Below are 22,610 nucleotides of genomic sequence, written 5' to 3'. Positions count from 1 at the left end.
GGAGGTAGTAACTATTATATTAAACTATTTTAGTCAGTGATGATTTTAACAATTCTTATTTGAAAAAAAACGGAACAACAAGATATAAAACGCATAAGTGTTATGACTGTTTTGTTACAAGACTACTTATAATTAAGAAATTAAAGGATTACAAATGATAACAAGTATAAATCATATCAATGTATGCTTAGTTACATTTAAGGGATATTCCGAACGTGGTTCTGTTTAGTCGATAGTAGTTACCTTTTAATATCCCACTTTTATTTATGGAAATACTGACAAAGATTTCCCAAATACAAAAACAAATACGAAATTGGCATACTTAAGAAAACAAAAACAATTACAAAAAATGATAAGCTACGTGAGAGGTTACCGAGCGTTAAAATAAACCTAAGCATACGATAGTTGTTTCCCTTTAATTACACTGTTATCATTACGAAATTGTTTTATCGTTTAAAGGGAGCTTTTCACAGATTTTGGCATGTATTAAAGTTTGTCATTTAATGCTTTATATTGAGAAATGTAAACATTTGATCTAAAAAGCTCCAGTTAATCACACAAATAAAAGTTAAGAAATACAAAAAGTAAAACTCAAATGGGTTCGAAACACTGACCCCTGGAGTAAACGTCTAACGCTTAGACCACTCGGCCATCCGTGCTCATACAATGAGTGATGTATTTAATACTCTATCTAAGCAATCTTCGTAGTGTCACAAAATATAACGACAACAACAGAATTTTCCAAATTCTTTTATCGTTTCGCGATGTAACGCTTTATAATTTTCAGGTTTTTGAATAGTCAAATTATCTATATTATGGGTATTTTAGAGCATGATAAATGTTCAGTATTACTATTTCCTCACAAATGTCATAACGACAACGAAAATTTGCGAATCTGAACTATTTGTTTTATTTTTTGTCAATTTCCCAAAACATGAAAAGGCCTCTTTACGTCTTTACATTTAACTTGTTTAAATACACCTCACTTAATATAAATTTGATTGGCACGTTTTGTAGGAGGCCACGACAGCAAGGAGAATGCCGAGGTAACGATGAAGTTGTTGCTAAGGGAACTGTAATCAACGATTTTTGCCTGTTTTGATGGTACAGAAAGACCAAATTTTGCTATTTAAATGATTACTTTGTCGCGTTTGTTCTTCAATTTTTCCGCACGACTGCTGATCTCAAATCAATAATTGACGTTTGAGGGTTTTACGCTTGTGATGAGGAACTGTTTGTTGTAAATAGTTTACATGGCAAATAATTGGTTGCAAACGTTGTAAAGTTTGGTCACAAATAAATATGTTTTTATATGAAATGGCCATTGTTATGTGTTTGCATCATAACAAATATGTATTGACACAAATTGTTTATGACACATGTGCGACGAAGTTAGAGTGAGTGTTATGCCCCCAGATCGAATGATCGGGGTATATTGTTTTTGGCCTGTCTGTCTGTCTGTCATTGTATGTGAGTGTCTGTCTGTCAGTGTATGTGTGTGTCTGTCTGTCATTGTATGTGTGTGTCTGTCCCAAAACTTTAACATTGGCCATAACTTTTGCAATATTGAAGATAGCAACTTGATATTTGGCATACGTGTGTATCATATGGAGCTGCGCATTTTGAGTGTCGAAAGGTCAAGGTCAAGGTCATCCTCCAAGTTCATAGGTCAAGGTAAAACGTAAAATATATGAGTGGGTACATTGTGTTTCACAAACACAGCTCTTGCTAAATATATTAAAGGTGGCTTTTGATTCAGGTATATAATAAATTTAAATTTATAATGATAAGATACCTACTACTTGACGAGTCAATCGGTCATTTTTTAATTGAGGCTTTCTTTGTATCGTATGCACACTCAGCAGTCTGTTATCCCTTGATAACAAGTATTATTAATGCTGTCGAACGATTTTTAAATTAAAAGCGCATTTGTGGCGAAAAAAAGTGTTCATTTATCGCCGGAATCCATTTAGACCTCGTATGAATAACACAATGGCATGTTCACAGTTCAAAAAACAAATCCTTTTAGAAAATTTTGAAAGCCCTTTTTTTACCGAGAACAAATGTTTTAACTACTTATTTTAATATTTTTGTATCAATCAAAATCGTTAACAAAAAATGTGCAACACTTACATCGATCATTTAGAAAAAAAGTGGTAGCCTGTTTACTTTCGGTGTAAATTTTCCAGGGTTCAAACCCTACGGAAAACAAACTTGTTTATGTCATACTTTGTCATAGTATTTTATTTTGTTTGCATAATTAAATCATTAACTATTGTTGTTGTGGTTGTTGTCGTTTATAGTCCGTTGAGTAATATAGATATTTAGATATATATTATTTAACATGTAAATGGTGTTATTGTATTAGCAACAAAGAATACACTTCGTACTTATGTAATAATTAATAGATGTAAGGGGAAAACACTAAGTACATTTCAATATATTAAAAGTTTCAGCGGGGTAAAGCTGGTTTGGTCTAGATTAAACATGATTCCTAACGTATTTGCATACATGTAAAATTAAGTTCTGTAACAAAGTTGATTGGGAACTTAATCGAAACTTAAACGTTGTGTGTTTATAAAATGCATGCCTAAAGCGTATGCGATTTCATTTTCGCGGTTGATTTGGTCTGTGTTTAGCACATTTTTATGCTACAGTCGAAATGTTAATGAACACATTGCTATCATTCCTTCAGAACAAATCATATAACACAAATGTAAACTTAGAGGTAAGGTAAATATAGTTTATTATTTCCAATACAATGTACATGTTATCAGTTAATACATATTAATCGTGAAAGTCAGGTTAGCTGCTACTCAGCAGATGCAGATGCCTCAAATATTGAATAATGAAAAAGAACGGAATATAAGTTGTTCATTCAAAACGTAAAAATATAATAAGTTATTCGTTCAAAAATATGATGAGTTATATTTTTAATTGCTGGCATTAAACATGATGAATCTTTCAAAACAATGTAAACGGAAGGACTTAGGCCGATATTTATTGAACAATTAATCAGATCGCAATAATTAATAAACACTTTTAGACAAAACATTTGAATTATTAAGGACTATGACGTTTAAATTTTATTGCAGCAACACATTATTAGTGTTAATGAACAATCCAGCGATTTATGAAAGAATATAAGACCTAAATATTAAATAAAACAAACCAGTGCACATATTAATGCAACATCAACATTACTTTTCATGTCTATAGACAAGCGACAAACCAATACCAAAACAAAAATATATAAACAATAGAACATTGAACATTTCTATAACAAATAATGTCGGTAAAAGGCAAGAAATCAAAGGGAAAGGTTTATACTTGATATATAGTCATACAAACTACAATGAACCAATTCCGACGTCATCCAGTTACGGTACGGATTTGCAGGCAAACGACGTCAACCTCTTCGTATTCGTCCAGGTCTGCTCAAACACTTCTACTTTGCATTTCCATGCCTGTATTGTAAACAAATAAATACATACAATGTATAAAAACGCGATAAAAACTTGTCTTTTTTATGACAATGCGATAATATGAAAGAGAGGTCCATAATAACATTTATCTAAAATACGGTAACGAATAACAAATGACGTCGAATATCGATCCTGCATTTAAAGCTATTATGTTTTTTATGGGTTTTTTTATGTTTACATAGCCTGGTAGCAATGCGTTAATTTACTATTTAAATATACAGTTACCTTGGAAACTAGGATATCCATGCGATGGTTCATACCTGCAACAACCTGTAATTCCATATGAGATTTATAAAACCAATGAATAGTATGAATAACAATCAGTACTTGCATTTTTTACACAACACCATGTTTAAAAAAATGTATTCACCAGTCTTATTACGGCAAAAGAAAGAAAAGGGAAGTGAAATTCATGTTTTAAGTCGTTTCACATAAGCGTCTAAATTCATTATCATATTGCTCAAAAACAATATATGTATGTTATGTCCATGGGCTTCAATATCATGTATACAATACTCCGTTAACATTCTTAGAACATACTTAAAACTCACTTGTTTTTCAGCTTTTTCTACAGCATCTACGACGTAATTGGAGCAAATCTGTCCAGCGGCGAATTGCGCTAGTTGTTGAACGGTTTCATCATTTTGGTCAACCGAGGTCCATCCACCGACTCGTTGGTTTTGTTTTGGTTTACCTTGACCTTTACCTCTTCTCACATCAGACGCTTGACGTGCTGCAAATGCAGCGCTGACTAGAACTACGAGCAAAAGAAGAGTCTTCTGTGAAGCCATTGTAAATTCCCTTTTCTTCACTGTCCTGTGATAAACAGAATCTACTTTAATTTAAAACAAACAATAATCTTAAAGTGTGTAATTTAAGCTGCATTTCACTAAAGTATGCCTTGATTTCAAACAAAATAATGTCAATCTGTTAAACCTTACCTCACCGATAGTATCCTGCTTACTTTTGATAACGTGTTTACCACTTGGACGTGTATATAGCAGCCCTTTCAAAGAGATGAGTGGGCTTAACCTAGCTCTACATGATTTTCAACTACAGTTAATGATTCGTAAAGATATTTAAAGGCACGCGCGTAAATTGTATTCCCAACTGAATTATTTAATTCACTCTTACGTGCATAAAAGGACGATAATATTTTGTATGGTTACATGTTTCATTTCATCCAATAGATCGTAAAGTTGTAAATTCAATTTCTTTGAAGGAAAGTTGATGTGTTGGTGAAGTGATATTATTTCACGAAACGCATGATGCTGCATTAATCAAGTTAAGTGTTATTATGTTCATGTTAATTGTCTCACCAGCAGCACAACGACTTACGAGTAAAGTATATTAAAAGTTGTATCGAAAATTAAAAAAAAATCCTTAAATTATAAATTAGTAAATCAACGTGATCTTTTTTTCCCTGAAAAACATTAATCAAAACACATTTGAATTGATCATTTTGATAACATGTTAGGTTTGCATAGTTTTTTTAATCTTTCAATTAATATGCGTTTCAAACGTTTATAATCGCAATAGGTTAGACACATATTTATATATTTCTGGATACCCCAATATGTTTTTAATGCTTGCATATTGTCGTATTATCTCCTACCTCTGATACAAAAGAGTATAAACCTTAAACTTATATTGCATGTTTTTTGTGTGTGTGTGGACATATTCGTTTTAAACAAAGCGATGCAATTTACATGCCGCATTTGCGTTGTCAGTAAAGAGACAGAGAGATCTCCTTTCAGAGTTTTTCAAATGTGTTAACTTTATCTGCAAATTTGCATTTATTTGCATCATCGATTCGGATGAAAGCAATGCAAATCCGGATTGCGCCAAAATGAAACATGAGAAAATCAAAACGGTTTTTCCAAAAAATAAAACAGTTGCATTTCTCTTTGAAAAGGAGCTTTGTTTTTCATGAATACATATAAATCAAGTAAAACTTATATATTAACCTGATGCAAAGACGGTTTTGATCGGTGTAAGGACTTGGGTTGTCAGTGTTTCCTGTGCTATCGTAATGGACGTTTCTTACTCCCTAGCTAGAATTTATTGACGGGTCGGGAAGTCAGTTACAGCATGAACTATTTTATTACACACAGATGAAAGCCAATATGAGCACGGACAACATACGGTTATGTTGTAACATACTTCCCGCACGTAACTTGCATTTATCGACAGTCTGCTTTGTAGGTCACATACAATAATAATAAATGTTTGTTGATTAATTTAATATTATCATCCTTACAAACATCACTAAAAGAGTTCGTAACTATGCTCAGTAATTTAATATGCGACGATGTAATGTATTTCACTGTTTAGTGTTGTTCTTAGTTATTATTCGCTTGAATTCCTTTAAAAGGGTAATATTTGCGCAAAAGACGCTTATTTCATTCCTGAGATCGAGTTTTATTTGAGTTACCGTCCATAATAAAACGCCTGTATACAAATTATAAAGTTAATTTGAAAAAAATATTGAATAAATATTACAATTTTGTTAAGTTTTATCCATTGACATTTAATATTTTACTGTTAAAAAAGATATCTAATGTAAAGTGGGATATGTTTATGACTTAAATTTGATGATACTCAATATACTTAATGATAAAAGTTTTGATACCGTTACTGTTGTGGACATCATACTTGTAATAATAAATATGTGTATGACTGTCCATGAACTTGACTTATCGGAGTTTAGATAATTTAGGAACAAAAGTAATTAGAAGGAATTTGTGTACGCATGGGTTTGGTAAGATGTGTCTATAAGCATAACCTTAACAACAAGGATGCCGTTGTATTTCGAACTGTATAAACTTATCAGAGATTTAATCGCTATTTAATTAGTATCATGCATTAAAGATCAACATAATTTCTGCAATAAAATAAGAATAACGGGGTGAAGGTGAATTAAAGGCTACCAAGCAGGGTAATTAAGGGCTACCAAGCAGGGGAATTAAGGGCTTCTAAGCAAAGCAATTAGGGGCTACCAATCAGGGAAATTAATGGCTACAAAGCAGGGTAATAACGAGCTTCCAAGAAGGGAATTAAGGGGCTGTAAAGCTTGGGATTTAAGGGCTACCAAGCAAGGGAATTAACAGCTACCAAGCAATGGAATCAAGGGCTTTCAAGTAGGAAACTTAAGGGCCGCAAACCAGAGGAATTAAGGGCTACAAACCAGGAAAATGAAAAGCTACTAAGCAGAGAAATTAAGGGCTACCAAGAAGGGGAATTAAGGGATATCCAGCAGGTGAATTTAGGGCTTCCAAACGGCAGAATTACTGGCTACCAAGCAGGGAAAATAAAGGTTTCTAAGCAGGAAAATTGAGGGTTTCCAAGCAGGGTTATTAAGAGCTTCCATGAAGAAGGATTAAGGGCCACCAAGCAGGGACATTATGAGCTACCAAGAAGGCTAATTAAGGGCTACAAAGCAGCGGAATTAACAGCTAGATGTACCGAGCAGGATAATTCAGATTCCAAGCGAGGGAATTAAGAGCTTCCAAGCAAAGAGTTTAAGAGTTACCAAGCAGGGGAATTCAGAGCTACCAAACAAAGGAATTAAGAGCTTCCAAGCAGGGCAATTAAGAACTACCAAACAAAGGCATTAATAGCTACTAAGCGGAAAAATTTAGAGCTACCAAAGAGAATTAAATGCTACCAAGTAATGGAATTAAGGGTTACGAAGTAGGGGAATGACGGGTTACCAAGCAGGGGAATGACGGGAAACTAAGCAGGGGATCTTAAGGCTATCACGAAAAGTAAAAAAGTACGACCAAGCATGGGGAATTAAAAGCTACCAAGCATAAGAATTAAGGGCTACCAATCAGGGAAATTAAGAGCTACTAAGAAAGGTAATTTATAGCTACCAAACAGGGGAATTAATAGCTTCCAAGCATGGAATGAACAGCTACCAAGCAGGAGAATGAAGGGCTACTAAGCAGGGGAATTAAGGGCTACAAAGCAAAGAATTACGGGCTACCAATCAGGGGAATGAACAGCTACAAAGCAGGAGAATGTAGAGCTACCAAGCAGGGAAAGAAAGGGCTACAAAGCAGGACAATAGTCTTTCATATGAAAGATGTAATGCGGAATTTAGCTTATGACTGAATGTCATAATACTACCTAAGGTTAAGAAGAGCCAGAGCTATGTGTAAAAACAATAATTTGAAAGTCAGTAAAAAAAATAGTAATTTAAATGAATAGAAATGACAAGTGACTTAACTCATTAAGTTTTGATGTCACTTTTGTACAGTTTTCAGACGTTTGTACATGATGCTCTCTTTTTTCATTTAAATTTTATTGTAGCTGTGTCATTTATTATCTTACAAGTGTACCCGTAGCCCGCACATTATTTTATGCATGTCAAAAGGGAATATCACCCATCTTGGTTGGAGGCTAATATAATAAAATTCATTTAATGTCGTCAAACACGCAGTGGAACTGTGTTTGAACTTTTAAATACAAATGGGAAAGGTTCGTTTGAATGCTTAAAAACATTTATTCCCGGTATAATTAATATTGTCAGGAATAGCTTTTTAAAATGAGGGTACTCAGTGTTCGACATATGAGGGTATGCAAGTTGTACTTTGACATACATGATGAAATAATGGTCTTCACGTAACAGCTGTATTTCCAAACTCTAGTGGCTATTTAAATATCAATAAATTCCTGTGTATTACAATGAATTTTTTACATGGCCACTCTTCTTGTAGTAATCTCAAGTTTCAGACTGAATTATGCATATAAAAAACTACGTAACTATACTCGATAGTTATCATCAAGTATGCCTTAACATTCATAATATGAGGTGACTGATAGAAAGTTTACAGCACACTATCATAGCTTACTTTCTTCAAACAGCTTGTGTTACATAAGCTGTCTTTTGATGGGCCGTCCAAGTGTACTGCATAAGGTTTTGCAGACTTCAGTCTGAATACCAAATTTACATTACATGAAATATTAAAACTAGAAATTGTTCAATATATAAAAACAACGTTTAGTTGGACATTTTGTTATTGTCTATTTAAAAGGCACATTTCATAATTTAACATCAAGACTGGATGAGGATATTGTGTTCTCAAGTGGTTCAATAAAGAGTCATGTATGCACACTAACACCACTTGTTAATAACTAGGACTGTTCGTCTTAACAAGGAAGATTTTAGGCTGGCTAGTCGATTCACAATCAGAAATGTTCAACTGACACTAAATGATTTCTTAGAGACACACTCAACTAAACAATACTCCATTGTGACTATGTACTTGAAAAAAGTATTTGGTGTATGAAAACCCATCAATGTTTAAATAATAGTTTTTTCCTAGAAGATTCTGCTTTAACACTTATTTTACCATTTCAAACAAGCTCCACAAATTGTTATGCAATGTTTTTGTAATTGACTGACAGTTGTAGTTTAATCACATAATATAGAAATACATCAATTTGCTATTTTATCTCATAGACCATCTATGGTAGTATTGTACTTGCATATTTCTGCATATACATTTTTTTATTTGTTTCAATCATTGTCAATCCTATATATAAGCAATGATTTCCTTTTGCCTTTAAAATGGCTTTGCCAAATAGTTTGGTTCAAAGTGTAGTATTAAGTGGATTTTAACAAGTTTACTATTCAACTGAAATATACAGTATCATAATAAACTTTTCTATAATAAATTATCATCCTACAACTACCCGAGACCTATTTTCTGTATAGATTATGAAATTTAGAGTTTGTTTGCGATAAATCGTGTGGTTAAACTGCAATAAACCATGGAATTATTCTGCAATCAAAACCTATAAATGTTGCCAGGATTTTTCGTTCTTTTAGAGCGGCTTGCATCACCCATGTAACATAGTTGACGAAAGCATTTCACAATGCTAATATGTCCACACAAGTTTACAAAAGCAGCCGTTATAAACTGTTTGAAATAGACATGTTTGGGCACAACACTGTCAAAAACAGACATTTTACATTTGAAAAGTAAAATTTGTTTTGCTGTAATGTTCTGATTTTGCTAATTCTGTTTCCGACTAAGGTAGTGGGCCATGCTTGTTTTAACAGATTACGATCTTTAATAAACAACACCATTGAATAAGTTTTAAAGAAATTTGTATAGATTCTATATTTAAAAAATAAGCATGTATGGAGTCACTTTAAAGAAATCAAAGTGAGATCTAAACATTCACTTGTAAAACGGACATGGGTTTAATTATAAGGAAGATTATGGGACGGAAGTGAAAACACATGAGTAATGTAGTTAAGACAAAGAGCGAGACAAGTGCAACAATCTGAGTCAAACTTTTATCCTAATCCGTTTATAACTGTAAATATAGTTTAAAGGTTGATTAATTGCTTTTCAAATTTAATGAAAAACATTACAATGCATATTCTAGCAATGCATTTAAATTTCAAGATTTGTATATATTTATGATTTGTAAGGAATCCTATGCGGATGTGACATGGCACAATTGTTAGTGACAAAGGTTTTATAGGGATCTTTTCACGTTTTGATAGATTAACAAAATTACAAACAAAATGTTTCAGATTCACAAATTGTCGTTGTAGTACTGATATTTGTGAGGAAACATTAACACTGAACATTTGTCATGCTCTAAAATATCCATTATATCATTATGCATCTTTTGACGATTTTAAAACCTGAAAGTATTGCTTTGCAACGCAAAACGAATAAATAATTTGGAGAGTTCTGTTGTTGTCTATATATTTTGCAACACTACAAGGATTGCTTATACAGCGTATAAAATACACAGTTAATTGTATGAGCACGGATGGCCAAGTGGCCTAAGCGTTAGACTTTTACTCCAGGGGTCAGTGGTTCGAACCCAGTTGAGGGTTATTTTTTTCCTTCTTTAATTTTATTCTTGTTTTTACTGGAGCTTTTTAGATCCAATGTTTACATTTATCAATATAATGTCAATGTAATGACAAACTGAAACATATAAAAATCTGTGAAAAGGTACCTTTAAACTTGGAAAAAATATATGGCTTACATTTCTCACAATAGAACTGTAATTCAATCTATAACGTATGTGTCTTACCAAACAGCAACCAACACATTGACACACCTTGTAATATTTGTCAAAGGTATTCACTTGTATTTCATTCATATAGTTAAATCAATTTGAACGTATTTAGCATTAAAGGGGCCTTTTCACAGATTTTGGCATTTTTTAACTTATTCATTAAATGCTTTATATCGATAAATGTAAACATTGGATCGTAAAAGCTCCAGTAAAAAATCAAGAATAAAATTACAAAAAGGAAAAGAACATAGCCCGGATCAGGTTTCGAACCAGTGACCCCTGGAGTCCTGCCACAGTCCTGAAGTAAAAACGCTTTAGCCTACTGAGCTATTCCGCCGAGTACACATGCTGAACGTATTTTATACGTTATATAAGCAATCTTCGTAGTTTCACAAAATTAAACGACAAAAACAGAACTCTCCAAATTATTCAATCGTTTCGCGTTGCAACGATTTATAATTTTTAGGTTTTAAAATCGTCAAAAGATGCATATAATGGCTCTATTAGACCCTGGTTAATATTCAGTGTTACTGTTTCCTCACAAATATCATAACTTAAACGAAACTTTGCGAATCTGAAACAACTTTTTTCAGTTTTGTCAATTTACCAAAGCTTGAAAAGATCCCTTTAATATGCTTAAACAGTTTTGATACGTGTTAGAATATCAGAGTAACTTGCGTCATCTTATGGGCGTTTCTTACTTTCAAGCTAGAATGTATTTACGGGTTCGGGAAGTCAGTTACAGTGTGAACTGTTTGTTACACACAGATCAAAGCAACTATGAACACAGAGAATAAGGTTATGTTGTATTCGCAAGCGTGACTTGCAGTAATCGTCTGTCGGCTGTATAGGCCTCATAAAATAATACTATTTTTTACGAATTATTATGACATCACCATCCTAACAAATATCCCTAGGGGAATTCGTAACTATGTTTAATTATTTAATATTAGTCGATTGAATGTTTTAAGCTTTTTAGTGTTTTTGAAAGTTGTTGTAAGTTTGAATTTCTTTGAACGGGAATTTTTGTGAAATAGGTTTTTGCACTTCCGACATCGAGTTTAGTAGGAGTTATCGCCCATGCTAAATAGCCTTAAGACACAGTATGAAGTTATTTTGATAAAATATTATGTAAAATAACACAGTTATGATTAATTTTGACATTTTTTTTATTTTACAGTTAAGTAATATAATTATTACTAATGTAAAGTGGAATGTGTGTATTCCTTTAATTTCATAATACAAAATATGCTTAATGATAAAACAAACCAAGTTTTGATACCGTTAATTTGATGAGCACGATAATTGTATTAACTAATACACAACATTTACGATCATATTTGTATGATTGTACATGTAAATGTATCTTCACTACATGACTTTTACATCATTTATTAACTATTTAGAAGGGAATTTGTGTAACAACATAGATGCTTCCGAACTGTATAAGCTTACACACATATCGAAGATGTGTTTACTTAGAGATTTAAGTCGCTATATAATGAGTATATTGCGTTACATATTAAGGACGTATACTGCAGTTTTAATGAAAATGTTGCTATAACTAGAATTTGATAAAAAAAAATATTTAGCTCGAACCATTTTTGTGGATAGAAAAATATAATAAAAATAATGGGACACCGGTGATATTCATTTTTTATTTGCACTTTAACAACACGCCTATTTCAGCACAAGAACAATTCACCAATAAGGATATAACATAGACATTTGAGTAAATTAATGAGAAAAGTGTTGAAAACAACCTCGTTTGCTCTCAAAATATATAAAACTGATTTGATTTAATTTGACTGCATTTTATTTTTAAAAATCGATTGATTCATGGTTTTATCATTTTAAAACAAAAACAAAAACAATTTCATATATGAATTGAAATAAAATGCATGAAAGTAATTTTTATTTTTACATGCCTTCCTGTTTCTAGTTTTTTTCCAAATTTACCTAAATGTTTAATGAGTGATAATTTAATACAAATATAAAAAGAAAACAATAGGTCATCGGCGTCGTTTGTTCACAAATGCAGTTTAACTGCATGTATTAAAATACAATTTAAAAGCACAGCGGAAACCATGTGCATGGTGCAGGTCAAACCACATACAAGTACATGTATTCCTGTATGCCAATGAAAAAGTAGATTTAAATGAAAATACGAGTGTTTTGTAACAAGATCAGTACAAGTAGGTAAATACAGCACCAAACTTCAAAAAGATGTAAACAAAACATTTAAAGGGCATATCGACGGTATTAATTGTAATTCTTGACATGACCACTGGGGGCTGACGAGGTCAAAGCGTAGTCCGTTTCGCTACGACGGCGGGTATATGTTTTACTACGAAAACATTGTTTAAATACACATGACTTCGAGAACGGATTAGTCGAAAATTGTGTTTAAAAAACAGGTAAGATTATGCTTTTCTAATAACAAAACTCTGAATTTAAGAACAATTACATTTCATAGGTCTGTTACATCAAATTATAATCCAAGATGTGTCTGGTTTATGCGGTTAAACATGAAATATACCGCTGATGTATCAAACCGAAGTCAAGTTTCACTTTAAAAAATGCAATTAAGGTTTACAACTGTGTTTAATTGACACAAATTTACAATTTCCATATTGATCTATGCATCGTTAAGCCACTGGTGTGTTTAGAAATGTGTAGGGTGACCCAGTTATCAGAAATAAAGGCTAAATATTATTATTAGGCATGATCATGTCTCTGACAGTATTCGTATATGCCTCGCTACGACAACGCTTTAGCGTGTATGGGTTTCTCACAGAAGACGTATTGGTCATCTCTCAAAGGTAAAATAAAGAAAAGTTTGTTCAATACAGAGTCATGGAGTGGCTGAATGTTTCCCTTGAGGAAGAGGTAGACACAACGGCACAACATGAAGCGCACAGTAAATTTACATCGTGTTACAATGCGGTAAAGGCCCAGTCTCACTATGATGCCGGTGGAGTCCCAGTTCGTGATCAGGCATTTACCGGGATGAACCGGTGCTCCACTGGGATGAAACGTGAACGACCGGGGCTCCACCTGGAAAGTATTAAAATGTTTAATACCTCCAGGATGAACCGGCAGTCACCGGGTAGGACCAGCAACGACCGGCGTAGCACCGGGAACAACCGGGACGGCACCGGGAACAACCGGAACGGCACCTTAGCTCCACCGGGGCCAAACACACCCCGCAGAGCTCCGGCAACGCCCCGGTGGAGCCCCGGTGAATGCCGGCAGAGTCCCTTTATAGCTACGTTACATAAGTAAACCGGTGCTCTGACGGTGCCGTCCCGATTGTTCCCGGTGCAGTCCCGTTTGTTTCCGGTGCCAAGCCGGCCATTGCCGGTCCTTCCCGGTAACTCCTGGATCATCCCGGAGGTATTAAACATTTGAATACTTTCCCGATGGAGCCCCGGTTGTCCCCGGTTAAACCGGGGCGTTGCCGCAGCTCTGCCGGGGTCTGATGCCGGTATAGCCCCGGTGAGTGCCGGCGTAGTGACGGTATACCGGGGCTCTGCCGGGACTCTGCCGGCTTTCACCGGGTTCAGCCTTTTCGTTTGGATGTTCATGCGCAAAGTGAAGCACGGCATCTTTTGCACTGGAAAATGGCAGTCTGCAGTAACTGCAAACTGCATGTGATATGTCCTGAAATGGATACAGAAACTTCGTTGAGCAACCTATAAATTATATTTGTACTTCGTTGCGCAACCAATACATACTCTGTGCGAAACCTATACATAAAGCGACTTGTAATTTCCTTCGAAACAAAGCATTTGAATAATTAAAATACATGTTCGTAACCTGTTTTGTACTTTAAAATGTGTAATTTACACTGAATCAAAGTAACATGTAGTTTTATTTAATTTAAGTTACCGCAAACGGCTATTTTAACAGAATACCCATCTTATGCATTGCTTCAAATCAAAATATTTCGATTTTAGCTCAAAATAAACTTAAAGGTTGCAACTACGCGCATTTGTTATTAGTTTGTTATTGAAAATAAGTACATACCATTACTGGATGTTCCGTTCTCTAATCCATAAACACCAGAAAAGATGAAACTCGCCTGATTAAGTAGTGTATTTACACAATGTTTTCGTAGTAAAGCATATACCCGACGTCGTAGCGAAACGGACTATGCATTGACCTCGTCAGCCCCCAGTGATTACTTGACCAAAGTTGTTATGTATGCAAATGTAAAATTAGATTTTAATTTAAGTGATTATTAAATTATGTGTAGCAAGATCAAACAAATATAAGTTTATACTGAACCAAACACAAAACAAGATAATTGAATACATTTAAAGGGGCATACCGCAATTATTGTTTGAAATTCTTGACATGACTTTACCAATTTATTGTTGTATGCAAATGTAGATTTGAATATAAAGAAAATACAAATTATAAATGATGTGTATCGAGATCATTACATTAGGTTAATTAAGAATTCAATTAAAAACAATACGTATACAATACACTTAAAGGGGCATATCAACGATATTAATTGTGATTCTTGATATGACTTCACCAATTCACGGCATATCATTTGTATGAAATAATGTATATTAACGACATACCATATTATTGGAATTGCTAGGAAAACAAATATATGAAAATCAATTTTATCTTCACAGTTCGTGTACGATTAAAATCTAATCCAACACAAGTATTGCGTTTTAAGGAAAACGTTTGCATACTACAAACAAGTTTGCATGTGAATAGAGATACTACAGAAGGCGATTATGGCGTATATATAAAGAAATCATTCACTACCTACATGCACTTCGTTAACTATAATGAGTTTTTTTTAATTATAATAATCTATTAGTTGTTGATACGTCCTTGTAATGTAATAATACTGAAATCGGTATTTTGCTTTTAAATCTACACTGACTCAGATATTTTAAATTATATAATACATTTATTACATATAGCATACTGTTCGATAGATCAATCTTTTGCTGATATTAAAATAAAATAAACATTGAGGGTGGTGAGTTTTCTTGTTTTATTGAGCTTTGAACTAAACGATGATTTCGACGTTTGTGTTCACCTCGCAAATATGCCTTAAAGAACAAAACTGAGCACACAAGTGAAAAATCTGTTGAAAAAAGAGTAACTCTCTGCGTCCATTTATAATTATGATTACAATTTTATTTAATATCATAAACCATTAAATGGATATCAACAAAGTTAATTGGAAAAATAAAAAATATATATAATTTCTTACTTTCAACTTTTTATACCTTCCCGCATATAGATATCATTCCAATTTACCCGAATGGCTCGTGGATTATCAAAAAGAAATAAGAAAACAGATGAACAAGCAAATTCGTTGAATAGATATCCCCCGCAACATTTTTTTTGTGACAGGCGGGCGGACGAACTGACGTACGTACTGACAAGGCCAATTATATATCCCTCCGCCTTTAGAGGGGGTTATTTACTAAGTCACCAGGGTCTTTTGTTCACATTTACAATTCAAAATACAACTCGCAGTCAAACAATAAATGCTAAGTTCAAACAAATCACGACTGAAAATGCACAAAATAAATAAGTATCCGATCCTGTGTGCTCAATATAATGTGGGTCATTGTTCTGTAAAATGTTAGAAGAATAAATCTTATTGAGAATCCATTATATACTTCTATTTTAAAGGCTGTTTTTTCCCATTCCAGAATACGCGCCTTATCAAACTCCCCTATGTCACGCGTGATCCCATGTCTTGTCTTAAGTATTTCAGTGTCACACAATTTTTTTTAAAGGATTTCACTCTTAGTAGAACGATTTAGAACGCTTTGCATTCGTGTAATATGACGTTATGTGTGTATTATAAATGGGTTGCAGGCGTGGTACCGGCGTACGTTCAACTACTTTGCTTAACGATCGACCAGCCTGTAAATGCATTAGTGTACAGCAATGTGTTTTTTAATCAATTGCTTACCAACAATAAACACAATGTTAGTTTTGTTCGAATCATATTAATCAGAGAGAAATAAATTAAGCGAAAAAATGCAAGTATTTTATACACGTGCGGCAAGATGCACCAACAACCGCAAATGTTTCAGAAGTATCAGAGCGTCGTTGATGAATAATTTTAATTCATCAGATATTATATGTAGTGACTAATTTGAAAAATAAAAGTTTTCCGCTTTATTTTTAAGCATAATAGCGGTTATCGTTAATCGATAACCGATCGTTATTGGAGTGCGGTCTGTCCAGTTCTGCTCTGTAAAATAGTAAGGATAATTTGATCGGGATGACGTTAGCTTTGCATCGCCGGATGTAAGATATTAGGGATAATTTGATCGGGATGACGTTATGTTTACACCGCCTAGTACTTCCTCTTTACGGAACAGGCGAAAATTGAAAGGTTCGAAAAGATGTTCCTTAAACATTTTGGCAAAAATAATTTAAGTAGTACTGCATCATTGTTTAATAAGTTCAGAGTTTAAGCATTATGACTTAAGGAGTGCTGTATGTGATGTATTTAATTAGATGACATTTATTTGCGCTCGATTGTTATCGATTAAAAAGGTTGTTATTGGTGGTCGTCATCATCATCATCACAAACTCGTATTATGTTATTGGTATGAGTGTTATGCGATAAAATGATTATGCACCAGTAAGTTGCAGTGTTAAATGAAATTTTCATTTATGTTTTTATTGTATTGTTCATGTTTCTAAACGATAACGTCCAAGTCACTTCAACAATGCCGAAGTCCAAAGCAAAGAGTAATCGAGCCACGGATTCCATGATGGAACTTGAAAACCTTGCAGAAACCGTATCAAAGCATATGCGACAGGGGAATTGTCCTAAGAGTGTTAGTCCGGCTGTGGAAACGGTCACTGGCAGTGGGTCATCTGGTACAGCGCAAGGCCCTGGGTCATCCAGTTTAGAGGCAGTCCCTGGTACTAGTATGCATGCTACAGAGTCAGCCCTGGGTCATTTATTGAGTTGATCCTCGATGCAACTGCTCCAGAGATGCCAGCTGGCGTGGAGGCTTACCCAGGTAATGAACAGGTGTTGTCTTTTGATATTGACACTAACCCCATACCAATTGCTGGTGTGCACAACCAGTTGGGTTTGCATGTATCACCTGCCATTACAGATAAGATTTCAGGAATGTACATACATATGGCTTTACTATTAGAGACTCAACCAGGGGAAAAGGTGCGTGGTTTGAACATTAGTCCATCTGGGCAGTTGGTTATCAAACCACTTGAGCCTTCAAAATCAATAAATACGATTGAAGCGTGGTCAGACGCATTTTTAGTATATGCTAGTATCTTCATAACAGCACACCCTCACAGGACACTCAAGTACACAAGTAGAATTAGGGCTGCGGCAAGGAGGCATGCAGGACTGGTTTGGAAAGCCTTTGATCAGCAGTTCCGTTTGCGCCTTGCGGTTGATCCTACTGGTACCCGAAATTGCCGTAACAACAAAACATTCTCTTTCAAGGGTTATTTCACAGTCAGATGTTTTGGTTAATGAGAAAGATGGCATCATCCAACTTGCTATTAGGTTTTTTAAAACGGATCAATATGGTTCAGGGACAATTTTAAAGATAAACAAATCCACTTCAACAGAAATATGTGCGGTAAACAACATTTCGGAATTCATGAAAAGACGCCCACCTATTAGTGGGCCATTCTTCTGTCATTTAGATGGAAATCCCTTAACGATATACAAATTTTCAGCCATTCTTAAAAAAGCTTTGGGCTTCTTGCAGCTGGATTACGGCAAGTTTACATCGAATTCCTTTAGAATAGGGGCAGCAACATCTGCGGCAATGGCAGGTTGCATTGTCGAAACTATAACGAAAGCGTTCAGAGGCGTATCGGGTTTATCTTAAGCCTGAATCCGTTTATACATTACCGCAAGTGTCATTTTTTTTTCAAGCTGCAGCTTGTCTTTACCTGTTTTGTTATTGTAAGGGCATTGTTGTAACTAGAACAAATTCATTCTAGGTCATATCACAGTGTGGATCCTTGGTTCATCCATAGTCAATCAATCTTTTGTAGCGGCGAGACAGCGGCCGGAAGATGTAAATCTGGGTTTAACAGACGCAGACATAATGTGGCAGAGATACGGTGGTTTGTCACTGTTGGATGTTGTCGGCAAATTAAAGACATTGAAGAAATTTGCCGAGACACCAGATTTGATCATATTACACTGCGGTGGTAATGACTTGGGTCGTCTGGATTTAAATAAACATTCGTTCTCTTATAGATGTCATTATTAACTTCATTATGATGATTTCAGTTTCAAGTGTAAAATTTTGTGATCCCAAATTTTGCCACGCAGTTCGTGGCGTTATTCAGATGATCTTGTCGCTATGAACTCTTGTAGGATAAGAATAAACAGTTACGCAGCAAACAAAATTATGTACATAAATGAGGGTTTTTATTTTAAGTATGATACCTTAAGGGAAGTAACTCCATCATTATTCGCTGCAGACGGAGTAGACCTGTCCTCCCTTGGAAATTCTGTCTTTATTGAGCAGATAGCGGGCAAACAGTATTATTTTGGTTCGCTGTCACCAAAAGATCATTAACATAACATTTCTAGTTATTTTTGCGGTGAAGTTAGCCTAAGTTGGGCATATAATTTTTAAATAAGCCTTTGTGGCATTAACTTTTTGCTGGTAGGTTGTCCTAAAAGGCACAATTTGCTCGACGGCCTGTTGAATCAAAGCTGTGATCAACACGATGAGTTCGGGAACCATGTCCAAACAGGGGAACAACAAAGTCTTGTTGAAATTAAATGTAGAATATTCAGTGAATACATGTTTTTTTCAAGGGTATTATGTTTAATGTGCTTTTAAGGTCGATGGGATGTGGAACAACAAACCTGCTTTGGTGAAATCCGGTTACACATAATAGTAAAATTAAGCTTAGAAAAAGGATGCAAGATTTCTTGTTGGGTCTTAAAGGATTTCACCGGGTATTCGTTGTCCGGCAATCGGTTGTCCTCCAGTCTCCCAATAATAGCGGCTATCGTTAATCGATAACCGATCGTTATTGGAGTGCGGTCTGTCCTGTTCTGTTCTGCTCTGTAAAAGAGTAGGGATAATTTGATCGGGATGTCGTTAGGTTTACACCGCCTTATGTAAGATAGTATGGATAATTTGATCGGGATAACGTTAGGTTTACACCGCCTTGCTACTTCCTATTTACGAAACAGGCAACAATTGAAAGGTTCGAAAAAATGTTGTTTAACAATTTTGGCAAAAATAATTTAATCTCACCCACCACTAACCCAATATTTATGTGTTATCATGTTCAATTACAAGTGTTGCTTTGGTGCTCTCGTATGTTTTATTTTTCAGTTTCCATAAATTTAAGCTCATGGAGTCGGGCGTCAGTAGGCATTGGAACAAAGAGGCTAACACCAACGTCGTGGTTCCCACATACACGCTAACACCAACATCATGGTTCCCACATACAGTTTTGAGTGCGGCGGACAGCGACTAAACAACATAACTTTTTATACTTAAGTTGGTATTCTAATAGTTTAAATCGGCATTGATGCCTGCTCCCCAGGGTCAGCCACGGATCAAACTTTCATTCAGCAATATAGCTAATTTTGGTCTTTTTTGACCAATTAAAATTCAGTTGACGTAAATTTGAAGTTAGCCTTTTGTGAAAGTTTGAAATTTGAAGTTAGCCTCAGTTGGCATATACTTTTAAAATAAGCCTTTGTGGCATTAACTGTTTGCTGTTAGGTTGTCCTAAAAGGCACAATTTGCTCGATGGCCTGTTGAATCGAAGTTGTGATCAACACGATGAGTAAGGGAATCATGTCCACAAATCCAAACCGGGGAACAAGACAGTCTTGTCGCAATGAAATGCAGAATATTCACTGAATACATGTGTTTTCAAGGGTATCATATTTTATGTGCTTTGTTGGTTGATGGGATGTGGAACAACAAATCTGCTTTAGTGAAATCCGGTTAAACAAAATAGTAGAATTAAAGTGATATTATGGGCATCTAACAGTATATAGGTGTCTATCGCAACCGTTGTTTATTTTTGGTGTTTTCACTTCATATTCACTTATATTTGTTAATACAGCATCAACATACTAAAACAATATCCCGCAAAGAGAAAAATAAAGCATTTGAATATAAACCGTACTTTCGTTTGACAACTGATCACGCGTGTACAATGTGAACATAAATTTAGTTTAACACGAGCAAAATGTGCAAGGTATGTGATTTACAATGTAAAACTCATGAGTCATGTTAATCCTAAACAATAGTAGCAATGATATTAAAATACTTACAATACCTAACAATGGTTTTGTAATATATACATCGTGATAAATCTGTTACTCCACAATATGATTGCAGATGTTGCAATGTAATTAAACGCAAAGCAACAATCGAAACGTTACACGCGACCATTTTACAAAATTTTACAACAGGAACACACAACAGCTGTCTGAATAACAAAAGAACACTTCAATGTAATTTAGCGAAATTGATCTCTGAAGCTTGATATGTCCGATTGTGTTTACAAGTAACACGGATTGTCCACACTGAAAAAGCTCGGTTATTGCAAGCAAATCAGGATCGTCCTAACTGTTTAAATAGGCGTACATATACTTTTTTTTACATATTAAGACAGTTTTCAAACTTTACAAAAAAAAGTATATATAAATTATCAAAACTGCCCTATTACGCATGTGACCAATATGCTTTCTGAAAAACATGTTATTATTTTAATTTCGTTACATCACGTGGATCTTTCATGCAAGTGGAAGCCCGGTCATTTTCATCAGTAACTGCATCTTGTGCAGTAGCATAGATTTCCTGATAAATTGAATAAAAATATTACTATCTTTACAAGATTTTGTGTTGCATGTTTTATAAAAAAGTATGTCTCCCACAAAAAAGTCATGTGTCCATGAAAATGTTTGATCTATCTTTGCAGGAGTACATCGACTGCATATGTACCTCAAAGAAAACTAGTTTAGTCTTGCATTGTATCTCATTATCGACAAATAACTTTAAACACAATGCCACTTATAATAATGATTAATGATATACGTTAATTTTGTTTTAATCAGATTATCATTGGATTTAATCATCATCATCATTATCACCATCCTCATCATCACCATCGTCATCATCATCAACAACATCATCGTCGTCGTCGTTGTCATCGGCACCGCCACCGCCATCATCAACAGTAAGTATAAATACAAAGTAATCGAATGTTTACCACAATAGTGTGTACAATCGAGCAGTTTCCCTTCATGTGCACATGTTTACGTAATGCATATGTCTAGTTTGAAGCTGACCTGATCACAACGTGCTTATGGTAAGCTATAGAGATACCGTGATATTCGTTATCTGTCCTCGCACCCTTCCCTGTGTCTGTCGGTTTTGTTTTGGTCAACTATTTGCTTAAGCAATCTCTACTCCTAAACCGTTTGGCAGATGTTCATGACACATAACAGGAATTATCATTGTGTTCAAATCTGTTCGGTCCTTTGCACAGATAGGTCACTATAGCACACACATGGAAACTATTAATGAAATCGAAAAGAATTGTGTAACATGTACTGTAACACTTTATAGTGGCCTTCTTTTTTCTGTGAATCATGCCAGGGGCCCTGGGGGTACCTTTTTTAATTTTATGTACGTGAAAACATAACATGGTGTTGCTATTTTGTAAATTAAATACGCAGAGGTTTGGATTTTTCTACCGATTTTGTTAAAAATTGTGCTCTTGTGGTTTACACTAGGCTCCGCATGGGGTAATTTGTTTTACTCAGATGTGTCATGTGAAATCATAAGCTTAAGTTCTTAATCTGCTTGGCTCAGAAGTTTAATATTAAGTGTGTATCATCATTTGTGGTCAAATACAAAGTTAGTTCCAATCACCACGTCTGCGTTAATAAAGGTATATATTGAAAACAAAATTATCCTTTGAACTTGCAATACCATGAGGTTTGAAATGCTTTATTCAACATTTAATTGTAATAATTTACCAAGTTTGTTCAAATCATGCCCATGTGGACGAAACGGGCTACGTCACAAG

The 22,610-nt window shown here is 34.6% G+C and overlaps 3 protein-coding genes across 13 annotated transcripts in view; 1 reads left to right on the top strand and 2 right to left on the bottom strand.

Annotated features, from left to right (window-relative positions):
- The window catches only part of LOC127869298 (serine protease inhibitor dipetalogastin-like), a 212,111-nt gene that overhangs the window by 66,727 nt on the left and 122,774 nt on the right, over window positions 1-22,610 (bottom strand). The gene's annotated exons all lie outside the window — the stretch shown is intronic.
- The window catches only part of LOC127869297 (putative exonuclease GOR), a 218,004-nt gene that overhangs the window by 107,685 nt on the left and 87,709 nt on the right, over window positions 1-22,610 (top strand). The window lies entirely within an intron of this gene.
- LOC127869306 (uncharacterized) lies at window positions 2,730-4,694 on the bottom strand. 2 transcript variants are annotated; one of them, XM_052411759.1, is made up of 4 exons: window positions 4,432-4,694; window positions 4,037-4,301; window positions 3,711-3,755; window positions 2,730-3,467 (listed from the first exon to the last, which is right to left on the bottom strand). In XM_052411759.1, exons 2-4 carry the CDS (start codon window positions 4,274-4,276, stop codon window positions 3,381-3,383), a joined length of 372 nt encoding a protein of 123 aa, XP_052267719.1. In that variant the 5' UTR covers window positions 4,277-4,301; window positions 4,432-4,694; the 3' UTR covers window positions 2,730-3,380. The 2 variants fall into 2 exon arrangements, with proteins under 2 accessions (XP_052267719.1, XP_052267718.1); XM_052411758.1 differs by having other exon boundaries at window positions 4,427-4,689.

This window comes from Dreissena polymorpha, chromosome 2, assembly GCF_020536995.1.
Source record: "Dreissena polymorpha isolate Duluth1 chromosome 2, UMN_Dpol_1.0, whole genome shotgun sequence".
Classification (NCBI taxonomy): Eukaryota; Metazoa; Mollusca; class Bivalvia; order Myida; family Dreissenidae; genus Dreissena; species Dreissena polymorpha.
This window is presented reverse-complemented; position numbering and strand designations above follow the sequence as displayed.

Bases quoted from the DNA above. Each gene is read 5' to 3' on its own strand.
- LOC127869306 (XM_052411759.1), bottom strand. From the start codon at position 4,276: ATGGCTTCACAGAAGACTCTTCTTTTGCTCGTAGTTCTAGTCAGCGCT. The intron at 3,756-4,036 runs GTGAGTTTTAAG...ATGGAATTACAG, and splicing joins TAGAAAAAGCTGAAAAACAA to GTTGTTGCAGGTATGAACCA. The intron at 3,468-3,710 runs GTAACTGTATAT...TTTACAATACAG, and splicing joins TGGATATCCTAGTTTCCAAG to GCATGGAAATGCAAAGTAGA.